The sequence below is a fragment of the Astatotilapia calliptera genome, chromosome 8 (genome assembly GCF_964374335.1).
Source record: "Astatotilapia calliptera chromosome 8, fAstCal68.1, whole genome shotgun sequence".
NCBI lineage: Eukaryota > Metazoa > Chordata > Actinopteri > Cichliformes > Cichlidae > Astatotilapia > Astatotilapia calliptera.
The window spans coordinates 7,322,726-7,343,029 of NC_137429.1; the positions used below are offsets into that span (position 1 = coordinate 7,322,726).

At 39.5% G+C, this 20,304-nt stretch overlaps 1 protein-coding gene across 1 annotated transcript in view; it reads left to right on the forward strand.

The window, feature by feature from the left end:
* Nucleotides 1–4,481: 4,481 nt before the first annotated feature.
* The window catches only part of cox10 (cytochrome c oxidase assembly factor heme A:farnesyltransferase COX10), a 34,553-nt gene continuing 18,730 nt past the window's right edge, over nt 4,482–20,304 (forward strand). Inside the window, exons 1-4 of the mRNA XM_026178219.2 lie at nt 4,482–4,625; nt 5,862–6,004; nt 6,190–6,586; nt 7,497–7,621. Coding sequence (XP_026034004.2) covers nt 4,595–4,625; nt 5,862–6,004; nt 6,190–6,586; nt 7,497–7,621 — 696 coding nt within the window. The 5' untranslated portion in view covers nt 4,482–4,594. The remainder of the gene's footprint in view (nt 4,626–5,861; nt 6,005–6,189; nt 6,587–7,496; nt 7,622–20,304) is intronic.

The following is a 20,304-nucleotide window of genomic DNA, read 5'->3' on the forward strand; positions in this document are numbered from 1 at the left end:
AATAACTGCTGCACATTGACTAGGGAGATGACCCATTTGACCCTGTCTGGAGTGTGCTTATGAACTGTGGTCCCAGACATGATGAACCGCTAAACTACCAAGCATCAAGTAGTTGGATGCTCCGTTACTGGGCTTTTAACTTTTCAAGCACTGCTATTCCTAAATAATTAGGTGAAAAAACAAAGTTCTTTGGTCAACACCTGGTTAACAATTCAGCCCAAGTTCAATAGAAGATAGCAAGGAAGAAAAAGTAAAGCCACAGACATCCCCATCTGTTTTGATTGAAATCAAATGTAAATATACAATAAGATTTAGTTTATTGTTGGGGAAGGAATGTGTGCATGTCAGGAAAGACAAAGGACAGACACATACATTGCTTGACATGAGCTTGGAAAAAGCGTGGTTTTCTCACAAACCACTTGCCCCTCCCTAAGCCTACTTTTAGGCCTTTGGGAGACATAGAGTCCATTCCATGGGTCTCATTCCTCTTAGCTGTTTGGATGAGATTTTGGGTGAACGGGGTTGCGCTGTGTGATTGATGAGCCATGGCCAATTAGAAGCTTAACTGTGGAGGCCCACAAAGACACCCACGATTTCAAACGTAAACACTGGTGGCCATAGGGCTTGAGAATACCTGTTGTTGATGGAAAGAGGGCAGGCATCCGGGAGGCAGCTGAGGATGAATACCGGTTCATCTGAGGAGGTTTTGGATGCTTCACCAACTCAGACCGAGTCACCGTGTATTTTAAAATGGAACAAGTGTCTGTCCCAAAGGGAAATTCCATGGCTGATGTCAGTATTCCAGCATGGTGCCATCCCACTGGGGGTAGGGCAATGAATGGCTGGTACGTCTTACACTGTGTGGTTGACGAGCAACTGGGCGCCAGCCAGGAGCTTGTTAGACCAACTATGACAACAAAATGTTGCCCTTGAAAATCAATTATAAACACAAAAGCGTCTCTGCATCTGTTTCTGCTTGGAGTTATGTAGCACTGTCTGCCTTTTTCATTTTTTTTAGAAGGTCTGACTCCACAGTCATTCAGATGGCTATTCCTGTGGGATTAGTGATGGCACTAAAACCTCTGGGACAGTGCTTATAAATCCAAGCAGATGAACTGAGCTGATGACAGGTCTGTGAGACCTCTGTTATTGGACTAGGCCATTTATTGAGGCTTGGGAGGAGAGTGTTTCATTATATGTGGTCAGTTCGTGCGCCAGTGTGAAACATGTAAAACCAGGGCCACTTTTTTTTTCCCAGCAGGCCTATTTGTAAGGAGCAACTGGCCCTTTGTTAGTAATGTCTATTAATTTTCTTTTTTCCAATTAATCTGTCAATTTTCATGTTTGTGAGTATTGAAAGCATATCCTGTGTTCTTTACCCTTACAGTAGTGCAACCACCATAGCATTTTTAATGTTTCTGGTTGCTGATGATCAGACACCAGCCAAACAAAGTTAATAGATGACTCCAAATTGTTTTCCTTCCATGTACGTGGAATTGTACTCTATCCCTGGCTTAAAAGGTCAGAGCCTAAAAGATGTAATTGCAGCTGATTCAATCAGGAATTATAGTCTGCATAGCATTGCAGGACTAAACCCCGTTGCAGTGGGTGTAGTACTTTCTTTGAAGCCTAATGTTCTCTGGCTGACATCAGCCTGCTCTCTGACAAACTATGTCACTCTGACAATGCAAGCCTTGACTCCTTTTGTTTTCTTGTTTCTCCCTGGAGAAGATGTTTACAGCCACTTCATTCTTTTTTTTCAAAAAGCAGTGAAAGCATCATGACAAAAGCCCTCATACTGAGACCACCATCAGGGCTAGAATAACAGTAGAAAATCCTTTGAAAGTCCCCAGTAGGTTGAAAAAACCCTTAGAAACCTATTGTTTCAGAACTATTCTACTCCACTTTGCCCATCTGTTCTTAAGATCCTGTCTTTTGGTCTGCCTTATGGACAGAAGGAGTTAAAAGCATGATTAGCTTTGTCTTTACCCACTGGAGTGCACCGTGCAATTATCTAAACAAGTGAAGCTTCCTGCCTTTCTGCCTTTAAGAGAACAACATCCAAAGTTTTATAAAACCTTATCAGTCTTGTTTTTCAGTATCTTAACACAAAGCCTGTATTTACCTTTAAGAAATGCCAAATTTAGCTGCCAGACTAATGATTAGGCAGAAGGCTATGCGAGCTGGCTCCTTGGCAGTTACTCCCCTGTATCTGTGAGTTTGTACTCACTGATAGATCTTTAATATTCTCAGGTGCAATGAAAAATATTATTCAGTTCCAGTCCAGAAGAGCAGTTTGTCTTGCTTGCCTATTTGTTAATATTAGTCCCTTATATTCTATTAATAACGCTATTCACTGGTGGCATCTGTGACATTGCTGCTCCAAAGATTGAATTTGGATGCAGTGCCCTGCTTTGCCATAAACTCGGTAGCTCTATACCTAAAGCATCTGTGTTCTTATAAAGCGGGCATGGAAAACTAGAGTTGTATAACTGTACCTAGATGTAAATTATAGGCCATAATATCAAGCAATAACCTCGTCTTCACCCCTCACAACGAAACCAAATGTAAAGCTGTAGGATGGGTCATTGTGGAGGGAAATATTGAAGAACAGAACATAACAGTTATATCCTGTAATAAAGGTGCTCTCATGCTGGTACGTGAATGGCCTTGTGTATTATTGGCATTTATCAGCCATTGCATCTTGATGGTGCATGAAGATTACACTGTATAATCTTAGGAGGGAAAGAGGAGTTGGCCGTACAGTGAAATGATTGGGATGAATCAGGAGAATTGGATGCTTAGCTTGGATTGCAGTACGATTTCAGTCCTTCAACAATATAACAACTGCAAAGAATACTCGCATCAAGGCCATTCATAACAGAAAACATGCTTGTCAGATGAGTCGATGTACTCCAGATAATGACCTGGTCTTGTATAGTTCACAACTGCTTATAGTGCAAAACTGTTAAGCAACAATGAATGTTTTTTCTTTACATTGAATATGAGCTCTACAATCCACTGACCAATCGGTGTCCTCCTCTGTGATTAAAACTGTTTTATTAAAAAGTATTGACTAAAGCCAATCTGAAAAATAAGGGCAGTGAAGAGTGCATCTGGCAATTTTTAAAGTTTTTTAAAGCTTTTTTGTTCAGTTTTCTGTCATGATGATTCCACTTAGATCTGGGTACTTGGGAGGCCTATCCATGAGTGATAGTATTCCCCAGTGTGTTTCCAGATATGGTTTTACTGCATTGGCAGTGAGTTTGGAATCAATATCATGCTGACAAAAAAGAAGTAATTGCCAGTCAGACACTTGCCACATGGTGTTGTTCATCGGGATTCAAAATCTGATGGTACCTCAAGTTTCAGATCTGGTTTCATTACTTTGTAAGACCTAGCATACCTCGGTCTATTCTTCCTATTTCAGTTTCCACAGCTCATTATGCTAAGTTTTTGGATAACATGCCTTTCTCTTTGTCACTTTATGTAGGATTAGGCAATGTAACAACTACAAATCTATTATCCACTAGTGAAATTGGGGTACATGATGCTCTGTGCTGAGTCTGCATAATAAAAAGAGGGTGTGTATGAATGCAAAAACTTCAATATGAAAAAACTCTATTACTGGTTTGCTTTGTGTACAGATTTATGGAGTGGCAGGGTGATTTTCTAGCGTCTGTAATGAATAAAGCTACTTTTTATGTGCTTGATGATTTGGTGGACTGCCTCTATGTGATTAAGAGACTGAAATAATGTGCATGTTTCTTATCTGATCTGTTTTTTCTAAATAGTTCTTTCTTTATACTTCTTTAATGACTGAGCCTTTGCAGGATTGATAACCAAAGGCTCCACCATAAAACATGGAGATTAGATTGAAACGTCTGATTATTCATTCTGAATTATTCTTAGACACTAAAAGAGGTCATCCAACTAATTAGGTTGCCTTAGTTGAGGGTAACATTGAAAAGAGTTGATAACATTTGCAAGCAGAATATTTTATTGATATTGATTACAAGGCACTGCATGCATGACATTATGTCTGGGAGCTGAGCCTGAGCCTGAAACCTTACTTGCTTAAGTAATGCAAGTGTCAGAGTGTCAGAATATCAATGGGATGTTTCGCTCTCTTTATTCATATATATATATATACATATATATATATATATATGTATATATATATATATATATACGTATCGAATTTCCCAGAGGAACCCACCCGAGGGATTAATAAAGTTCTATCTTTTATATATATATATATATATATATATATATATATATATATATATATATATATATATATATATATATATATATATATATATATATATATATATATATATTAGCCTGAGTTTAAAAATATGTTACAAGTAATATATGTTAAATATTATTTGTTATAATAACTGCACCAGTTTTAGGTGAGATTGTTGGTGTCTTAATACTAACCTCTTACGTGCCTGCGGTTCGTCCAATCTCACTTCCCTGTTTAACATCTCGTCCCCCGGAAGTACTTGTTTTTATCTAAGGAGGTCAAAATGGCGACTCGCTGCATGTGAAGGGGTCGTAACGGGAACCGGTTTTATGATTCGAGATAATGTATAAAACACCATGTAGCAGGCTGTCAGGTAACATGCAATAAAATTTGTATCTGGTTCAAAGGGACGTTATTTTCAGCGCAATTTTAATCTGCGGCGGCTTAAATCAGCTCTTGATGCTAAGGCATAAGCTAGCTCACTAGCTTAGCATTTAGCTAACTAGATGCAACTGAGCTGTAGGCAATAGGCTAGCATTGACCTTGTTTATAGAGGGTATGCACCCCAAGCAGAAGTCGGTCGCATCTACAAAGGGGAAAAAAGGCTATATAGCGACTGTGGCTATTATTGCACCTGCGGTGTCAAAATACCGAACGTTTACCCTTAAGAAGAGTCAATATTGGACATAACTTCGATGCTTCGCCAGTCGGTCTAAGGACACTGTCAACAGCAATTTAGGATAACGTTTTATCCACAGTAGGATTTGCTGTGTTCGAGCTATCGTATTTAATGAAAATAACAGTGAAAGTGTTACCACTAATGTGAAAGTAAGTTTGGTGGGTCGGATTAAGTTTTAGGAAGGCTAGTAGCATAACGAAATATATATCTCTGAGTTGTGGCATTGCATCAGTGGTATGAAAACCACGTCAAAGGCTGCTGATTGTGTTTTATTTTATCTGTCTGTCCATCCATTCATTTTATTTGGTCATTTCCCCCCCTGTCCATAGAGTAAATGTGCTTTTTCCTCATGGTTTCTAGTATTTCTCACAGTATTTGTGGCAGTAGGGTGTGAGCACAAAAAGATGAACACCCATGCTTTTTAAAACAAATAGTAAAAAAATAAGTAGCAATTAAGCAGTTTCCCTGCTAATCTCCAAATCCTTTTTGAACTGCATGTAGCAACAAGGTTGTTTTCTGCTCTGCAGCCTTGGTTAAACATATAAACCAAGTCTCCACCTGCTGCAAATGCAATTTAGTGGTCTTAGAGCTTGCAGCAAACCTTCTGATCTTTACAGCCACCAGACAAGCGAATATGACCACACGTAGCTGAATGACAAAGATCACCACCGCACTGAGCAGGTTACCTTGCCAGAGAAAGACACATGACGTGGGATGAGCTAGCTGGTTAAATTTTCAAATAAGAGCAATGGGATTGTGCAGTAGTAAATTGACTGTGGTGTTCTCTTGGATGCTGAAATGAGCAGCAAAATGTATCTGGGCAACAAATGTAGGAAAAATTTTGATTAAAGCATGTTTTAGTTTTTAATGACCAAGAAAATCTAACCAAACTGTGACTTTTAATAATTTTATGTCTTGCGTTTCTTGTAGGTTTTGTTGGTGTAAGTGTGAAACAGAAACTAGCTCGAAATGTTCCTCGATGCAACCAGATTGCTCGCAGCCTTATTCAGTTGCACAGAAGAGATCCTTCAAACTGGCTGACGTATCAACATTTTAACTTCCTCAAACGTCAGGTATCATCTTGTCGTCTTCGAACGTATTGTATCTCGTAAAATCAGTTTATTAAACATTTTTGCTCATCGTTAATGCTGATTTATCCCAGTATTCTGAGGCTAGCAGAGTTTCTTCTTTTGCCTCTTTTTTGCCATTAGAAAATATTTACCCAATAAGTCTCCTTGCTTTTGTTTTTTCCCCCCAGTATGTTTCAAAGAACACGAGTGAGCTTCACCAGCGAGCCATCCCCAAACAAGCACCCGTCCTGACTATTGTGGATGAGAGAGATGACAGCGTTGAAAGACAAGTGGAGCGAGTACCAACCATCAATCCTGCAGCTACAGATGCTGGTCCACAGGCAGAGGATGCAACCCATAAGCCTCAAGATAAACTCTCCGTCTTGAAGCACACTGCAGAAAATGCAGCAGCGCAGAATGTTTCCGTTTCCCATATGACTGGAACTCCAGATGAGCCTCCACATGTCCAGGTTGAGACTGAAGAAGGAAAACAGGCACGTCTAGATAGACAGTGGAAGCAGCTGAAGGTTGATAGGGCTGACTTACCGGATATCTATGCAAGACTTTCAAAAATTAAACTAACAGGTAGAGTATTCAACACTTACTTATATAGTTTATTATTACAATATTAGTTGACTCAATATTCAGGCTGTTCTAAATACTTTAAAAAGCTTTTCCTACTGTTGGATTCATATTAGGGAGGAGGGATGTTTATGTTGTCATCTCAGGCACACAACTCTGGTTTTGAGCACAGCAAACTCACCTATCTGGTTTTGAGACCTTCTGTTTGATAGGGGCAGCCAATCGGGAGAAAGCTGAACTAAAATGGCTTGACTGGCTCCACCAAGGCCCAGTATAAGAAGATAAAGGGATTATTTACTGTGAATTGTGCAAAGCTAGACGTGATGATGAACTAAAGGAAATAACATGCAAACACTTACCCGACATGCAAACAGAATCACTGACATTGTGTAAAAATTGAGTAAGTAGAGAACACCAGTCAAATAAATAGAAAAATGTACAAGATTACTGTGGATGGGTTAAATGTGCACATAGACATGACTATGTTGTTGTGCTTAGTAATATAATAAACAGGGATTCGTGCCAGTCATTCAGTGAGTGAGTCAGTGGGACTGATCGTCTTCATGAGATTCACTATAATTCATTTCCCTCTGTATCGGAATGGGTTATAACAAGAAATCCGTCACTTTACATATTTAAGTGGAGCTTTGGAGCAATTGGAATTCAGTAGTTTTAATACAAGAACTTAAAGTCATTCTATTAGTTTTTAGATAAAGTGCATGGAAAGGGGCCTAAGCTGAAATCTAATGTGTTGCAGTTTGTCTTGTCCTACTATGTGCTTTTCCTTTGTTTACACTGAATCAACCTTCTAGGGTTGTTAAATGTTTTACATATTATTTTGGAGAGATAATACTCTGAGAAACTATAATGGATTATGTTGTTTCTTTTCTTTTTATCACCTTCGTTATTTCAGCTCTGGTGGTTACAACTGCAGCTGCCGGCTTTGCAATGGCTCCGGTGCCCTTTGATCCAGTCATGTTTTTCGTGTCATCTTTGGGAACAGGCCTTGCCTCTTGTGCTGCCAATTCAATTAACCAGGTTTGTTTTCTTCTTTCAAACATATATATATATATACACACCTTTGTACATATTAGCATGTGGTTTTTACACAAACTAAGAAATTCTAGTCATCATATATGCATTAAAATCATTTGAGCTTAAACAAACATTGTATCAGCTTTCATAGTTTGGCAGTGAATTTTAACCAACAACTCGTCAATAAATTGTCATTGAGTATGCAGTTTAACAAGCAGCAGTTACTCCTGTGTTAATCTCAGCTAAATTTCCTGCAAATACAGAAGTCCCAGAAAGCAAGAAATATTAAACACATGGGCTGTTTTAACTGCTTCAAGAATCGCAGTAAACATTGCAGATGTTTGTGGTCTTGAATCACTTTGATTTTTAGTACCAATTTCCTTTTGGAACAAAAGTGACCCGTCACAGAACTGGCCTGATATTTGTTGGCCTTGAAGTTGTGTTATATAGTTTTTTTGTAGACATATTATGACAACATGAACGTGCCTGTTGACCGAGACCCACATCCACAGTTTTCTTTTTAAGTTGTTTTAAGAGATGTTCCAAAAAACGCTAAACGGACCAGCACATCCCCTTATTTACCCAGCCTACATTCCTCTTTAGCTACGCATCTCAAAAATGCATTGAGCTAACTGTAATGCTATTATTAGTTCCACGCTGAAAGCTTTTTTGAAGGTTTAAACAAAGGGGAGCTAGTGTACTTAGACACTTAGAATGCCTAAAGTAGGGCCTTCTCTTGCTCTCTAATGTTGATGTTGTACATCGGAATTCTCTCTGACTTAATAATATTCACATAATGGGTGACCTCTTCTTCAGCCCTGGATTGAACTGTGGTTAGTGGTGTTCTTGGCCTATAATTTGACAAAGACCTTGATTACCCTGCAGGTTCATGGCCTTGAAACAGACTCCCCTACCCCCACCCTGGCTTCCTAGCAGTGTGATTCAGTCATGTGTTCACTGTTTTGCAACAGTGAAATGCCAGGAAGTCAATGAGTTTGTAATAACACTGATCATCTTGAACGTAAACTTGCATTGTGCCATTTAGGTGCAGATGTCTATGAATATGAATGTGCACATGTTTACACGGTTTTGTTGCTGGGACTAGGGCCTGAATAGAGTCAATCAGTCCATTGCTAGGGTTAAAATCATATTGTCTGTGAAACAGAACTGACTCCTCGGTACACCTCACACTAAGCAGGTGTGTAAATATCCTTGAGGTATTTGAAAAATGTCTCCCTCTTTCCACGCCAAATAGTTGAGCCCAGGCCTGCACTCCTAGACATTCATAGCGTTGAGTGATGCAAGAGGCGGCAGCCACTGTTCGTGCCACGCGAGTCCCTGTATTTGTTTGCCCTCCTTGACATCCGTCCTGTCAATCTTCATTTATTCCACTAACTCGGCCTGAGGTTAGGCTACAACTTGGCTTCATATTTCACTGAAACTGCGGTATTTCCCTTTAGTGCCTCGATCTACTTGCAAATTGAGTAAATGTGTGTTAAGACCTGAAAATACATAGAATTAAGGTTTCTATTGTAAAAAAAAAAAAAAAAAAAAAATGGAAAAGCAAAGAATAAAAATCACAATTTTGAGGAGCAGCCTAGTATTGTCATTTTTGAACCCTAGACCTGAGAAAATGCAGTTGGATCCACATCACGCCCCCAAAATCAGTCATTTACTTTTAATGAATGAGTCACTTTTTTCTCATTCTACGTTGACACCACAGGTGTATCTCTGGTTGGCTTAATGTTCAGGTAGGACCTCAAGGCACTTAGTCTTTTGCATTCAGAACTCCCTGAATTCTTTGTGGCACAGAATCAACAAGGTGCTGGAAACTTTTCCCAGAGATTTGGACGCCTGTTGACATGATAGCATCACACAGCTGCTGCAGATTTGTCAGCTGGGATGATTTGAGCTTTGTGACATGACATATCATACTGCTGGAAACTGCCATCAGAAGATAAAGGGAAGGACATGGTCACCAGCAATAGTCTGGCAGGCGATGGCATTTACACAATCCTCATTTGTGTGCCAAGAAAATATAAATATGCACTATACACTGCCAGTATGAACCACTGAATATTGTAGCAGAAAGGCTCATCAGATCAGGTGAAGTTTTTCCTTACTTCTGCTGAGCTTGTGGCAATTGTAGCTTCAGTTTTCTTTTTCTTATTGACTTACTGATTATTGACGTAGCACCCTTTGCGATATTCTCCTCCTGTAGCCTCTCCTCTTCTCCTTGCTGCTCTTATGCATATATTGCTTGTGACAGGGGTTATTTGAGTTACTGTTACTGTATCTGTGCACCAACAACTATACCACTTTCAAAGTCCCTCATCTCCTTCGTTCTGATGCTTAGCTTGAACTAAAGGCATTGGGTTGCTACCGTGGAATTGGCTGATTACATATTCACGTTAACAAGCAGATGAACAGGCCACTAATGAAGCTACCAAATCAAATCAAATCAAATCACTTTTTATTGTCACATCACATGTGCAGGCACACTGGCACAGCACATGCGAGTGAAATTCTTGTGTGCGAGCCCCACAAGCAACAGAGATGTGCAAACACAACAACACAAACGAGCAAAATACAAGAATGGCCAACCTGAAACTAATAAATATATGTACAATATATAATAGTGTATGCATTTCTGGATGTGTATACTAAATATTTTCCTACGTGTGTGTGTGTGTGTGTGTGTGTGTGTGTGTGTGTGTGTGTGTGTGTGTGTGTGTGTGTGTGTGTGTGTGTGTGTGTGTGTGTGTATACACATTTTTACAAATTAAATAGTAAAAAAAATAAAATAAAATAATAATAATAAAATATATAAAATATACAGAGTTGAATATGTGCAAAACAAGTGGCATTTATATACAGTGTGGAGTGCATAATGTTGAAGTTCCAGTAGTGAAGCTGAGGTGTCTATGACGTGTTCAGCAGTCTGATGGCCTGATGGAAAAAGCTGTCTCTCAGTCTGCTGGTACGGGACCGGATGCTGCAGAACCTCCTTCCTGATGGAAGCAGTCTGAACAGTTTATGGCTGGGGTGACTGGAGTCCTTGATGATCCTCCCCGCTTTCCTCAGGCAGCGCTTCCTGTAGATGTCTTGGAGGGAGGGAAGCTCACCTCCAATTATCCGTTCAGAGCACCGCACTACTCGCTGGAGAGCTTTACAGTTGTAGGCGGTGCTGTTGCCATACCAGGTGGTGATGCATCCAGTGAGGATGCTCTCAATGGCACAGTTAGCACAGTTACCAGTTAGCGTACATTAAACATTCAGGCCTATTCATTATTCACACCATGAAAATGCTTTTCAAGTTCAGAGTTCATTCTGTTTTCAATCTCCTTTTGAGCTCCTTTGACTTTAAAGAACCTCTGACTTACTATTCATGTATATTCAAAGGTGGCTCAGGGACTTTGTCTGGTTAACTTCACACAAGAACCTGATGATCAAAAACAGTGGCATCACTGTAGTTGATCCCTCTGTCTTTGTGTGCCACTGCTTGAGTGAGATCGTTGATTTCCCTGCATAATGTTACAGTCCTTACTCCCATTACTACAGGTTTGCAGAGATGTAGAGGGTGTAGAGATGCATTCAAGGATGACAGGGAAAATTGTCAAGCACTATGTTCAGTGAGTGGAGCAAGAATACCCCTTGTAAGCTTGATGGCTGCACAGGTTCAGGTGGCTGCAGTCTTTTCTTCCTAGGATTCCCTACTGAGTGGCTTCTGACTGATAGATGAGAGGTATGTGGGGTGTATATCTCTGCATGGAAGGATAAAACGGTCTCAGAAGTGTCATGCATTCCAGGTAATTGCTTTTATTGTGGCTTTCAGCTGTTTCAGCATGACCTTGAATGTGCATTCCTTGTATTTACTTCCGCAACACATAGCAGGCAATCCCTTTTTGTCCTTTATTTTGAATGGAAAACACTGCTTCTGACTGCCTTATGATAAACTGATCTCCCAATAGAAAGCTGAATTCCTACCCATCAATCTAATTGGCCAGATAGTCAATTTCTATTAGTCTATTTTTCCTGCAGCATACCCTTACAAAAACACAAACTAATTGTTGATTTAAAATGATAACTCCTTAATTGTGAATTTGAAAGAGGCTGATATAAATGTCGTAACACATCTCCCAGTTCATTTTGCCTTATTAATGTGGGAAAAAGTGTCACATGGAAGAACGTATAGTATTTTAGGAATGCTTCACATGGTTTTTGAAGATAAATACACAATGTCGTGTAAGGAGATCCCGGTGGCAATATTACTCCTCTCTGTTTTCACAAATGGCCTTGAGTATTTAAGCCTGAAATCCATCAGTGTTTACTTTGAGCCCAAGACATCCCTTTTTGTGGCTAGATGCTGGGTATGTGAGCCGGATCCCCCACACAAGTTGGATTCATTCTCCTTCTTTATCCCTTGTTCTCTGTGGGCACATTTTGCATGTCATCATAGTCTTAACTGGAAGGAGTTTGCGATGAGCTTATTTTTTCAGACAAATTAACCACCTGTCTTTAAGGGAAGTTGACTTTGAAGTAGGTTGAAAGTCATGCAAGCGGAAACCTTAAAAGGTGATTTAAAAGAAGAAACACTGTCAGAAAAGCAAACCTGTTTAGTGTGGTTTGTGTTCGTTTTCCTCGGCTCGGCTGGTATAAAAAGTATGTGGCCTTCTACAGACAATCCAACAGTTGTTGTTTGTTTTGCTTTGTTTGGAGGAGAATGTAATTATATGCACAGAAGCAGCTGGGATGTTGTTTGTTATATAATTGCCAGCTGCACTGTCACTGCCGTCATACTTTACACCTCTTTCTAAGATGTAACCTCACCTGGCTGCAGTTGAGCTCAACACCTTGGTTATGCATTTGTTATTGATAATCCAGAAAATCAAGGAATGGAGAAGACAAACATCCCATCTTCTGATCTCCTGACTTTAAAAAAATTCTTTTCATCTTAAAAATACTGGGACTTCACTAATAGTGTGGTTAGCTGTGATCAAAGAACTTTTTTAATATACAAAAAGTAAATCAAACAAAAGCTTGACAGACAAATCAAAGCAGATAGAAACTCTTGTGAAGATCACTTCCGATGGATTCTGCCGCTCCGCCCTAATCCCTTAATGTTCAGCATCTGAAGAGGCACAGCAGTATGACCACAGAGTTGTTGAACCACCTTGAGGGAAGGAGGAAAGTGCCCCGAGGGAGAAAGAAATGCTTTGGCAGAGAGAGCTTGAGTTGAGCTATCAAAAGCAAGGCTGGGTTTTGTCCCACTTGGAAGTGCCCGTAGGGCAAACTGCAATGTTGTGGTTTCTTTTTAAGATGTTACTCTATTTAGGAAACTGACGGAAGGGTGTAAGCGCTGGAAGTCACGTAACAATGGCGTTTTGTCGTCTAGAGTTTCCTGCCACAGTCAAAAGGCTTAATGCTGTCATGTCTGTCATACAGTGTGGTCCGAGAGCAAAGGGATGTAATTATTTGACCTTCCAGTTAAAGTAGCTTAGATTTCCAATGAAGTCTGAAAATGAGGAATGCTTCACACAGACTATACTCTGTAAGGAATGACTACCTCAGAGGTTTGCAGCTTCCTCTTGAGCAGAGTGTCTGTGGTGTTTACACTGTAGCTCAGATTAGTTAAAATATGCTTATTGCCGGGGTCACGTAACTCCTGGACCCCACACCGAGAGCAGCAACTGCAGGTGTTCCAGCTGTCATCGGCTTCTAGTCTGGCCACTACTTCAGCTAATTGGATAATTGGGTCAGATGAGAGTTTGAGGCTAGAGCCTAAAATACCGAGGGGTGGTCTGAAGTCCCCGGCAGTGTAAATAATATAACCCGATATGGCCTTTTACTGTCAAATAATTACTGCTCAGCTATTTTGGCAGCATCGTCACTTTGTGTGTTTGTTTTGATGAAAATTCAAGCTGGCTTTCTCTGCGGCTGACTGGTGTCATTTCTGTCTTTGTTAAGAAGGCACAGAGTTTTCGTTTCTGCGCGTCTGCTCTGTGGTGAGCTGTCTGAGGCTGGCACGCACAAGCGAGCCCCCACAAGCCCCCTGCCCATGCACTCCACACACTTGAAGCTACATCCTTCTCTCATGTCCTGTGTAGGCATGCATTATTTACCCTCGCAGCATGCTTCCTTCTCGATGCATCTTGGCCAGCCCTTTTAGAGTAGATTGGTGCATGACTGAACACACGCACAGGCTGTGCAGAGAATCATGTGTTACCAGTGTATATAATACAGCTGTGTATGAATATGTGGTTAAATACGGTCTAAATCACTTTGAGTTGGTCAGAAAGGCTAAAAGAAAACTATATAAATTCCAGTCTATTTCCATTTCCGTGTAGCGGTGTGTTTGGTTTGCTTTTTCCTAAAAATTTTAAAATACAATACTGGTTAAAGGTTTTGAGCCACTTGAGTCATTTCTTTATATTTTCATTCCAAGGAGCCAGACTTTCTTGGCATTTGTCGTTGTTGTCTTTCTGAAGTTCTTCCAGAAATTTTCTTTGCTGCTCATTTTAGTCCATCCTTGTACCTGACCAATTTTAGAGGATAACACAGTCTGACCAGCATAAAATAGTATTTTTTTGCACAAACAAGGTGATTCCCAGGGCACTAGATGAACTGCCTTTGAAAGAAGAAATCCTGACAGGGGACCTGAGAGATGAATCTGTCCCGTCAGTTTGATCCGTTACACCAGAACTGGCTTGAAAATCAGTGGCAACTGATGAAACTTATGAAATGATTATTCCAAATTTGAGATTTTTGTTTCAAATTGTCATCTACATCTACAAAAGAGGTCTGTAGAGGCACAGTAGCCATCTGTAACACATAGTAGAGGCTCTGTCATGGTTTGCAGCTTCAATGCAGTGGTGTTGGAAATTTTGTCAAAATTGATGGAATTCTGAGTGCAGAAAAGTACAATCATTTTGATCCGCTGTGCAGTACCATCTGGAAAGTGTCTGCCTGACAACAGCTTCAGCATGGCAGTCTCACTGCCAGTGCAGTAAAAATTGAACCGGATATAAAAACACCATCAGTCGTGGATTGGCCTCCACCTATGCCAGACCTCTCATTATGGAATTAAAGGCAGCCATCATCCAAAGAAGAGCTTTGAATGTCCTTCAAGAAGTCTAAAGAACTGTTCCTGAAGGCTGCTTAAAGAAATTATGAGAGTTTAAACTGTTATATGTATTTCCACGCAAGTTTTCAGACGTTTTAAGAAATGGCTGCACCTATATCCTGTTTTACTATCAAAATATAAAGAAATGGGTAATACGACAGTGGTGAGAGCTTATTCTGATCCTTTTCACGTTTCTAAATGTACCTTTTAATCAGCAGAATAACAGGAATTGATTCTAAATGATCTGTTTACACAATGAAGCGTCGTCATTTTAACCCTCCGTAACAAGCAGAAGCACATGCTTTTAACAATGAAAGAACTCCAACGCAGCCCTCTATTTCAAACGCGTTCTTACATGCAGTCTTATTCTGTAGCTAGCATCTGTGTTTTGTTTGAAGTGGCAGTCATCTTTTTAATCATGTTTATCAAAAGCTTTGGATGTCAGATTGGTATGCTGTCACCTGTAATGTGATCTGAATCAAACCAGGAATTTCCCTTGCTTTATACATATTAGGTCTTGCTTTGTGGTATATCTAATGTAATCCATAATGTAATCTGAGTTTTTGAACTACTCTGATTTAATATTTTCAAGCTGGTCCTGGTTAAAGTCCTGAAATTGCACTTAGTTAAATTCAGATAACCTCAGCATAAAAAAATGCATTTATTACAGTGTATTCACTCAGTGGGTAAGTTTAAAATGCTGGCTCCTAATCTATAATTACATCCATCTTGGAAGTATTTTGCAGAGCATGTAGCTCTTTTCTGTGCATAGTCCAGCTATTGTAGTGTTCAGAAAGCAGTCAGACAAATTACTGTAGTTATGTAAAATCAGTAGATTTGAGTCCCTAAATAAAAACTATCGGGCAGTTCTAAACTTTAGAACAAACTAAAGTTGTCCTCTTGTCCTTTATGTCCCAGTACATTCTTGCATTTTCTTTGAAAGGATCGCTGTAGCCAACATAACTGAATGCTAAGTCTGTGTGTCAGAAGGGTTGTAATACCAGGATTTCAGCTGATACATTGTCCAACTGCCTGCTGGGTATAATGATTGGGGAATTTTTTTAAATGTAATTTTAAGATATTTGCTAGACATGTTATCAGACTACTCTTGCCATGGGCTATACTTAAATATATAAAAATATCTCAAAATCACACAGTGAGCATTGCTCAAGCAAAGCATATAGTCTGCAGGTGGTCTTTTATTTTGAAAGTTGACCAGATTCTTTTTTTTGTTTTATTGTGCTTCTGTGTCTGACTTCCTGTCTTCCTAATTTGCCCTGTGCAGCAAGATGTGACACGTATTTAAAAGAAGAAAAGAAAGGCAAAAGTCTCCTATTTTTAAGAAGACAGAATGTGTAGCTGCAAGTGGAATACTCCTAAAACACAGTGTAGCACGTCGGGTGAAATTGCAAGGATTGTTGTTCCATCCCTCCAGTTTCGAGGATTGGAAATAGAAAGCAGCCGAACCTGTTTTTTCCCAGGGTTACCCTCGGTTGTTAAACTGATTTCTGTCCATTTATTTTTGTTAATTACAAGAGGCCTAAACATTTATCCATATATGTAAACATGCAACTGTGGTTCAGTGGACTCCACTTGGTATAACCTTTATTAGTTTTGCTGTGTCGACACAGAAAAAGCATTGCTCTCCTGTCTGTGCCATGTAGCAGGTTTTATGATGGGTGGATAGACCAAAGGATCTTTCTTCTGTTGACAGTATGACTGAAACAGTGACACACTCAGCTGACGGTCATTAGATCTGCTTGATAGCTTTGGCAATACAGGTGAAGAGGAGCCTTAATCTCTCTCATCCTGTGATGAGTTGTCATCCTTTTCTGCATCAGTTCAGAATTGTGACTTTGTGTTTATATCGTCATCTGCTAAAAACAACAACGATAATAGTTATACAATAGTTACTGCAGTTGTAGCTTCATTGTATTTATTGTATGGGCTGAATGTTCATTTATTGTCTGTCAAATGATTTAGTTTGTAACATTTTGTTGACTGCTTTTACTAAGGTAGAGGTCAAATGCATTGAGGCTTTTGCTAAGTGTGCATTTTAACAAGAGTGGAAAGACACCCCCCGCAGATAAACCACAGCTGCCATTCGTAAGATCTTGTTTTCCACCAGTGCATTTAAGACAAAAGAGAAAGCTGATCTTTGACATACATACTTTTTGGCTTTTCCTTTCGACGGTCCCCTCCAAGCTGTTAATTCAGCCCGAGAGAAAGAATGAAAATTCCTTTTTAATTGCCTAGCAAGATGGGACCAAAAGGACTAGATGGGTATCTCTCTGTTAGCGCTGGATTAAAATGAATATTTAACTAGACAGCCCTGTTTAATAGTTAATTTCTTTAAAGCCTTTTGTCTTTGTCAACTGTGGGGTGCCAGTCCATTTCAAACTGTACAAATGGATCTCTTGTAGCCTCAGATGGGAAACAGATGCTATCCTCTGATAAAGTCACGAAGGCTAAATCCATCTATTATATGCCCCAGAGATAATGAACGAGATCAGGCACCAGCATATACTGCTGCCAGGCTAAGTATTTGTTAAGCTTAGATACAAGGATTGATAAAATTCTAGTGTCTAATGTCCACGGTTTGTTTGTGAGTTTGTTCCTTTCTTTTAGAAGAATTTGCCAGCGTTGCAGATCCAACAGTACCTTTATTCAAAAGCTTAACTTGACTGCGTTGTGTGCGTGTGGCCAAGAAGTTGTCTGTGTTATTACAAAAGCCTAATATACTCCGTGTTTCTCATTTTAAAGTTACATTTAGCCTGAAGCTTTAAAAATGTAAGTTATTTATGATGTGGCTGTTACATTTTCTGTTCTTCTTGTGTATCTTTCATCTGCTGTAGAGAGAATTAATTGGTAAGTAGGCAAACCAAACTTAATGAAGTAAATGAACTGTAGGAAAGGTTCATTTATAAGGGCTTTGGCAGGCAACAGCCTTACTCTAATGAAGCACTTGTGGGGTGTTAATCTTAGGTGCTTTTCTATTGATGTGAATCCCTAAAAAACTACATTTTTGAGTCAGTTGAAAGCTGCCTCATTAAAGGAGATCAGTGCAAGAGTGAATTTAAAGAAGTACTGAAGGCAGCTAAAGAAATCTCTTTGTTGGTATCAGGTTTCTTCAAGTTGTCTGTTTTGTTTTGTTTTCATGCTTGAATCAAATACGACTTAATTCAGTATTAAAAACCAAAACTTTACATTTATCTGGTTGACAGACCGGTGAGTTTACACATTGGTCAGGCATTTTTCATCCATCCTTAAACAATTCACAAGTCAATAGTTAATTTTATGTCATTTTATGGGCACTTTTCCATTTTCACAAGAATTTCTCTGCCCAGAGTATTGATCAAATTTTAGTTAAATGACTTCTTAGTGGGTTTAATTCTCATGAGTTTCTACATCACAGTTAAACTTCAGAGTAAAACTTACAAACATACACTGATATATAATGTATTTCACTTCTTCACTTCTTCTTGTGAACAACCTATGAAAGAAAAAGATTCTTAGCAGACGCGACAACAAGTGTGATCTGGCCTTTTGTCCAGATCACACTTGGGTGATGCACAAACACTCACGTCTGAAGAGTTTTCAGTGCCACAGCCTGTTAGTTTAAACACACGTCTCCACAATAGTTGACTTCACTCCACGGGATAACTGATGGGCAGGTGGAGCACCTCCTCTCCACCTTCCTGATTATCCTTTAGTTTTGAACAAAACACTGTGATTATGGGCTTCAATGACCAACATGGCAAGATGCCGACACAGACAGACCCACACGCAAACACACACCTCAACACCGTCTGGCACCAATGAGCCTTTTTCCACTCCTCACGCACACACACATACATTGGATTCATTTAGCAGTGACAGACCTAACACGAGAGTAAATATTTTTAACACCAACTGTAACACTCCATCTGTTGTGTTTAATTTCTCAGTTGCTATTAATGCTTGCAGTTGAGAGAGGGTTTTTTTTTTTTTTTTGCAGATCGTAGTATCTGTGGTATCTGAAAAGAAGAAACTAAAAGAAGCCCTTGAGATCTGTTTATTGTGTCGGTGCTACTACAGATAGTGTCATGTGCATTCATAAAAATCAAAAACCACACCTGATTTGTAGAGGTCTCATATGTCTGCTATACGAGACCATTCCTCTGTTTCACCACACTGAAATAGATTGAAGACAGTCCTGGCGGGCTCCTCATTTTTAGAAATGACCCTCTCTGCATTGCTGAACATTTGCAAGTTGGAGGCCAGAGAGTTGCATGCCTATTTATTGAATGTAATGTCACTCGGAGACAACTATCCCCAGCCCAAGTGTTTTTTGTTAAGCTGAGCTCAAAATTACCCATTCTGGCATGAACCAAGTGAAAGTATCATGACAGAAAAAGCAATGGCTTTGCAATGATGTGGAACGTCTTTTGTGAGGCTAATGTTAGTCAGATGAGAACATACTGTGTGGTGATATGTACTGCAGCACTTTCAAAACTGTGACAGAGAAGTGAATAATAAATTTGATGGAATGACCTGCTGTTTTCAGTTGGGTTTTTGTTCTTCTTTCTTTTCCTTACTGTGTTTAGTTGCTGGAGGGATAATTGAACATGTGGATATAAAGACAACTCCAAAGCTCACTGATATTTATGCTCTTTATATTAATATGTTACAGGCTTTTGGTCTTATTTAGACATAAGGCAGAGAAATAATTCTTTAAAAAACTGCTTTGTGCATGATTGTTTCTGATTTTACAGCTAAAAAAAAAAGAATTGTTGTTTTGGAAGGCTAATTAAAGTAAGGAGTCTGGGAAATGCATATTTAGAGTATCTGTTTTCTTAATACATCACATTTATGTATTTGTGTGTTCTATTTTTTCACCTTTAAATGCAAGTTTTCCCTCTCTATTTGAACGTAACTTAGCCAAAGGCAAGTAGGAACACTCTTTGTAATGCTGAGATCCATGGATAATTAACAAAAGCAGCCCTGTTTATGGCGTGCCCGTGAGCCAACACTGCATGCTAATTTGATTCAAACCGAGAAGCTTTTGGGGCAAGGGCATCGTTGCTGGAAAACAAAATGGTTCCCAACATGCACCAAGATTTTCCCCTATGCTTATGGTGTTATCTTACATTCTCCAGCTTTTTTGCATTTTTCTCTAAATGCGATGAAGAGTGCAATTTTTTTCCTTTTTAAATGCCACAAGGAGGGTTCAATTTCCAGCCATTTTCACAAAGAGACATTTATTATATTTAATCTTAAGATAAACGAAGCTGTGCCATGCAGATTGACACCGAAAGATAGCCAAGTCATCTCAGACAGGGTCTACAAAACCCTGAGTTGAGCCACGTTGGACCGTTTCCTATACAGCTGTTGCTCTGCTTCTCACTGTCGGCAAAGAAACTATTGCATCTATTGGAGAAAAGTCCTCAGAGATCGTTTTGCTTTGCTGTTGCATAGTGCACTCTGTCTGCTAAGCATTATGAAGACGTCGCATTATTATCAGGAACCCCAGATATAGACTAGCTGTCTTTTATTACTATTCTGTAGTTTGAATAATTGTTTT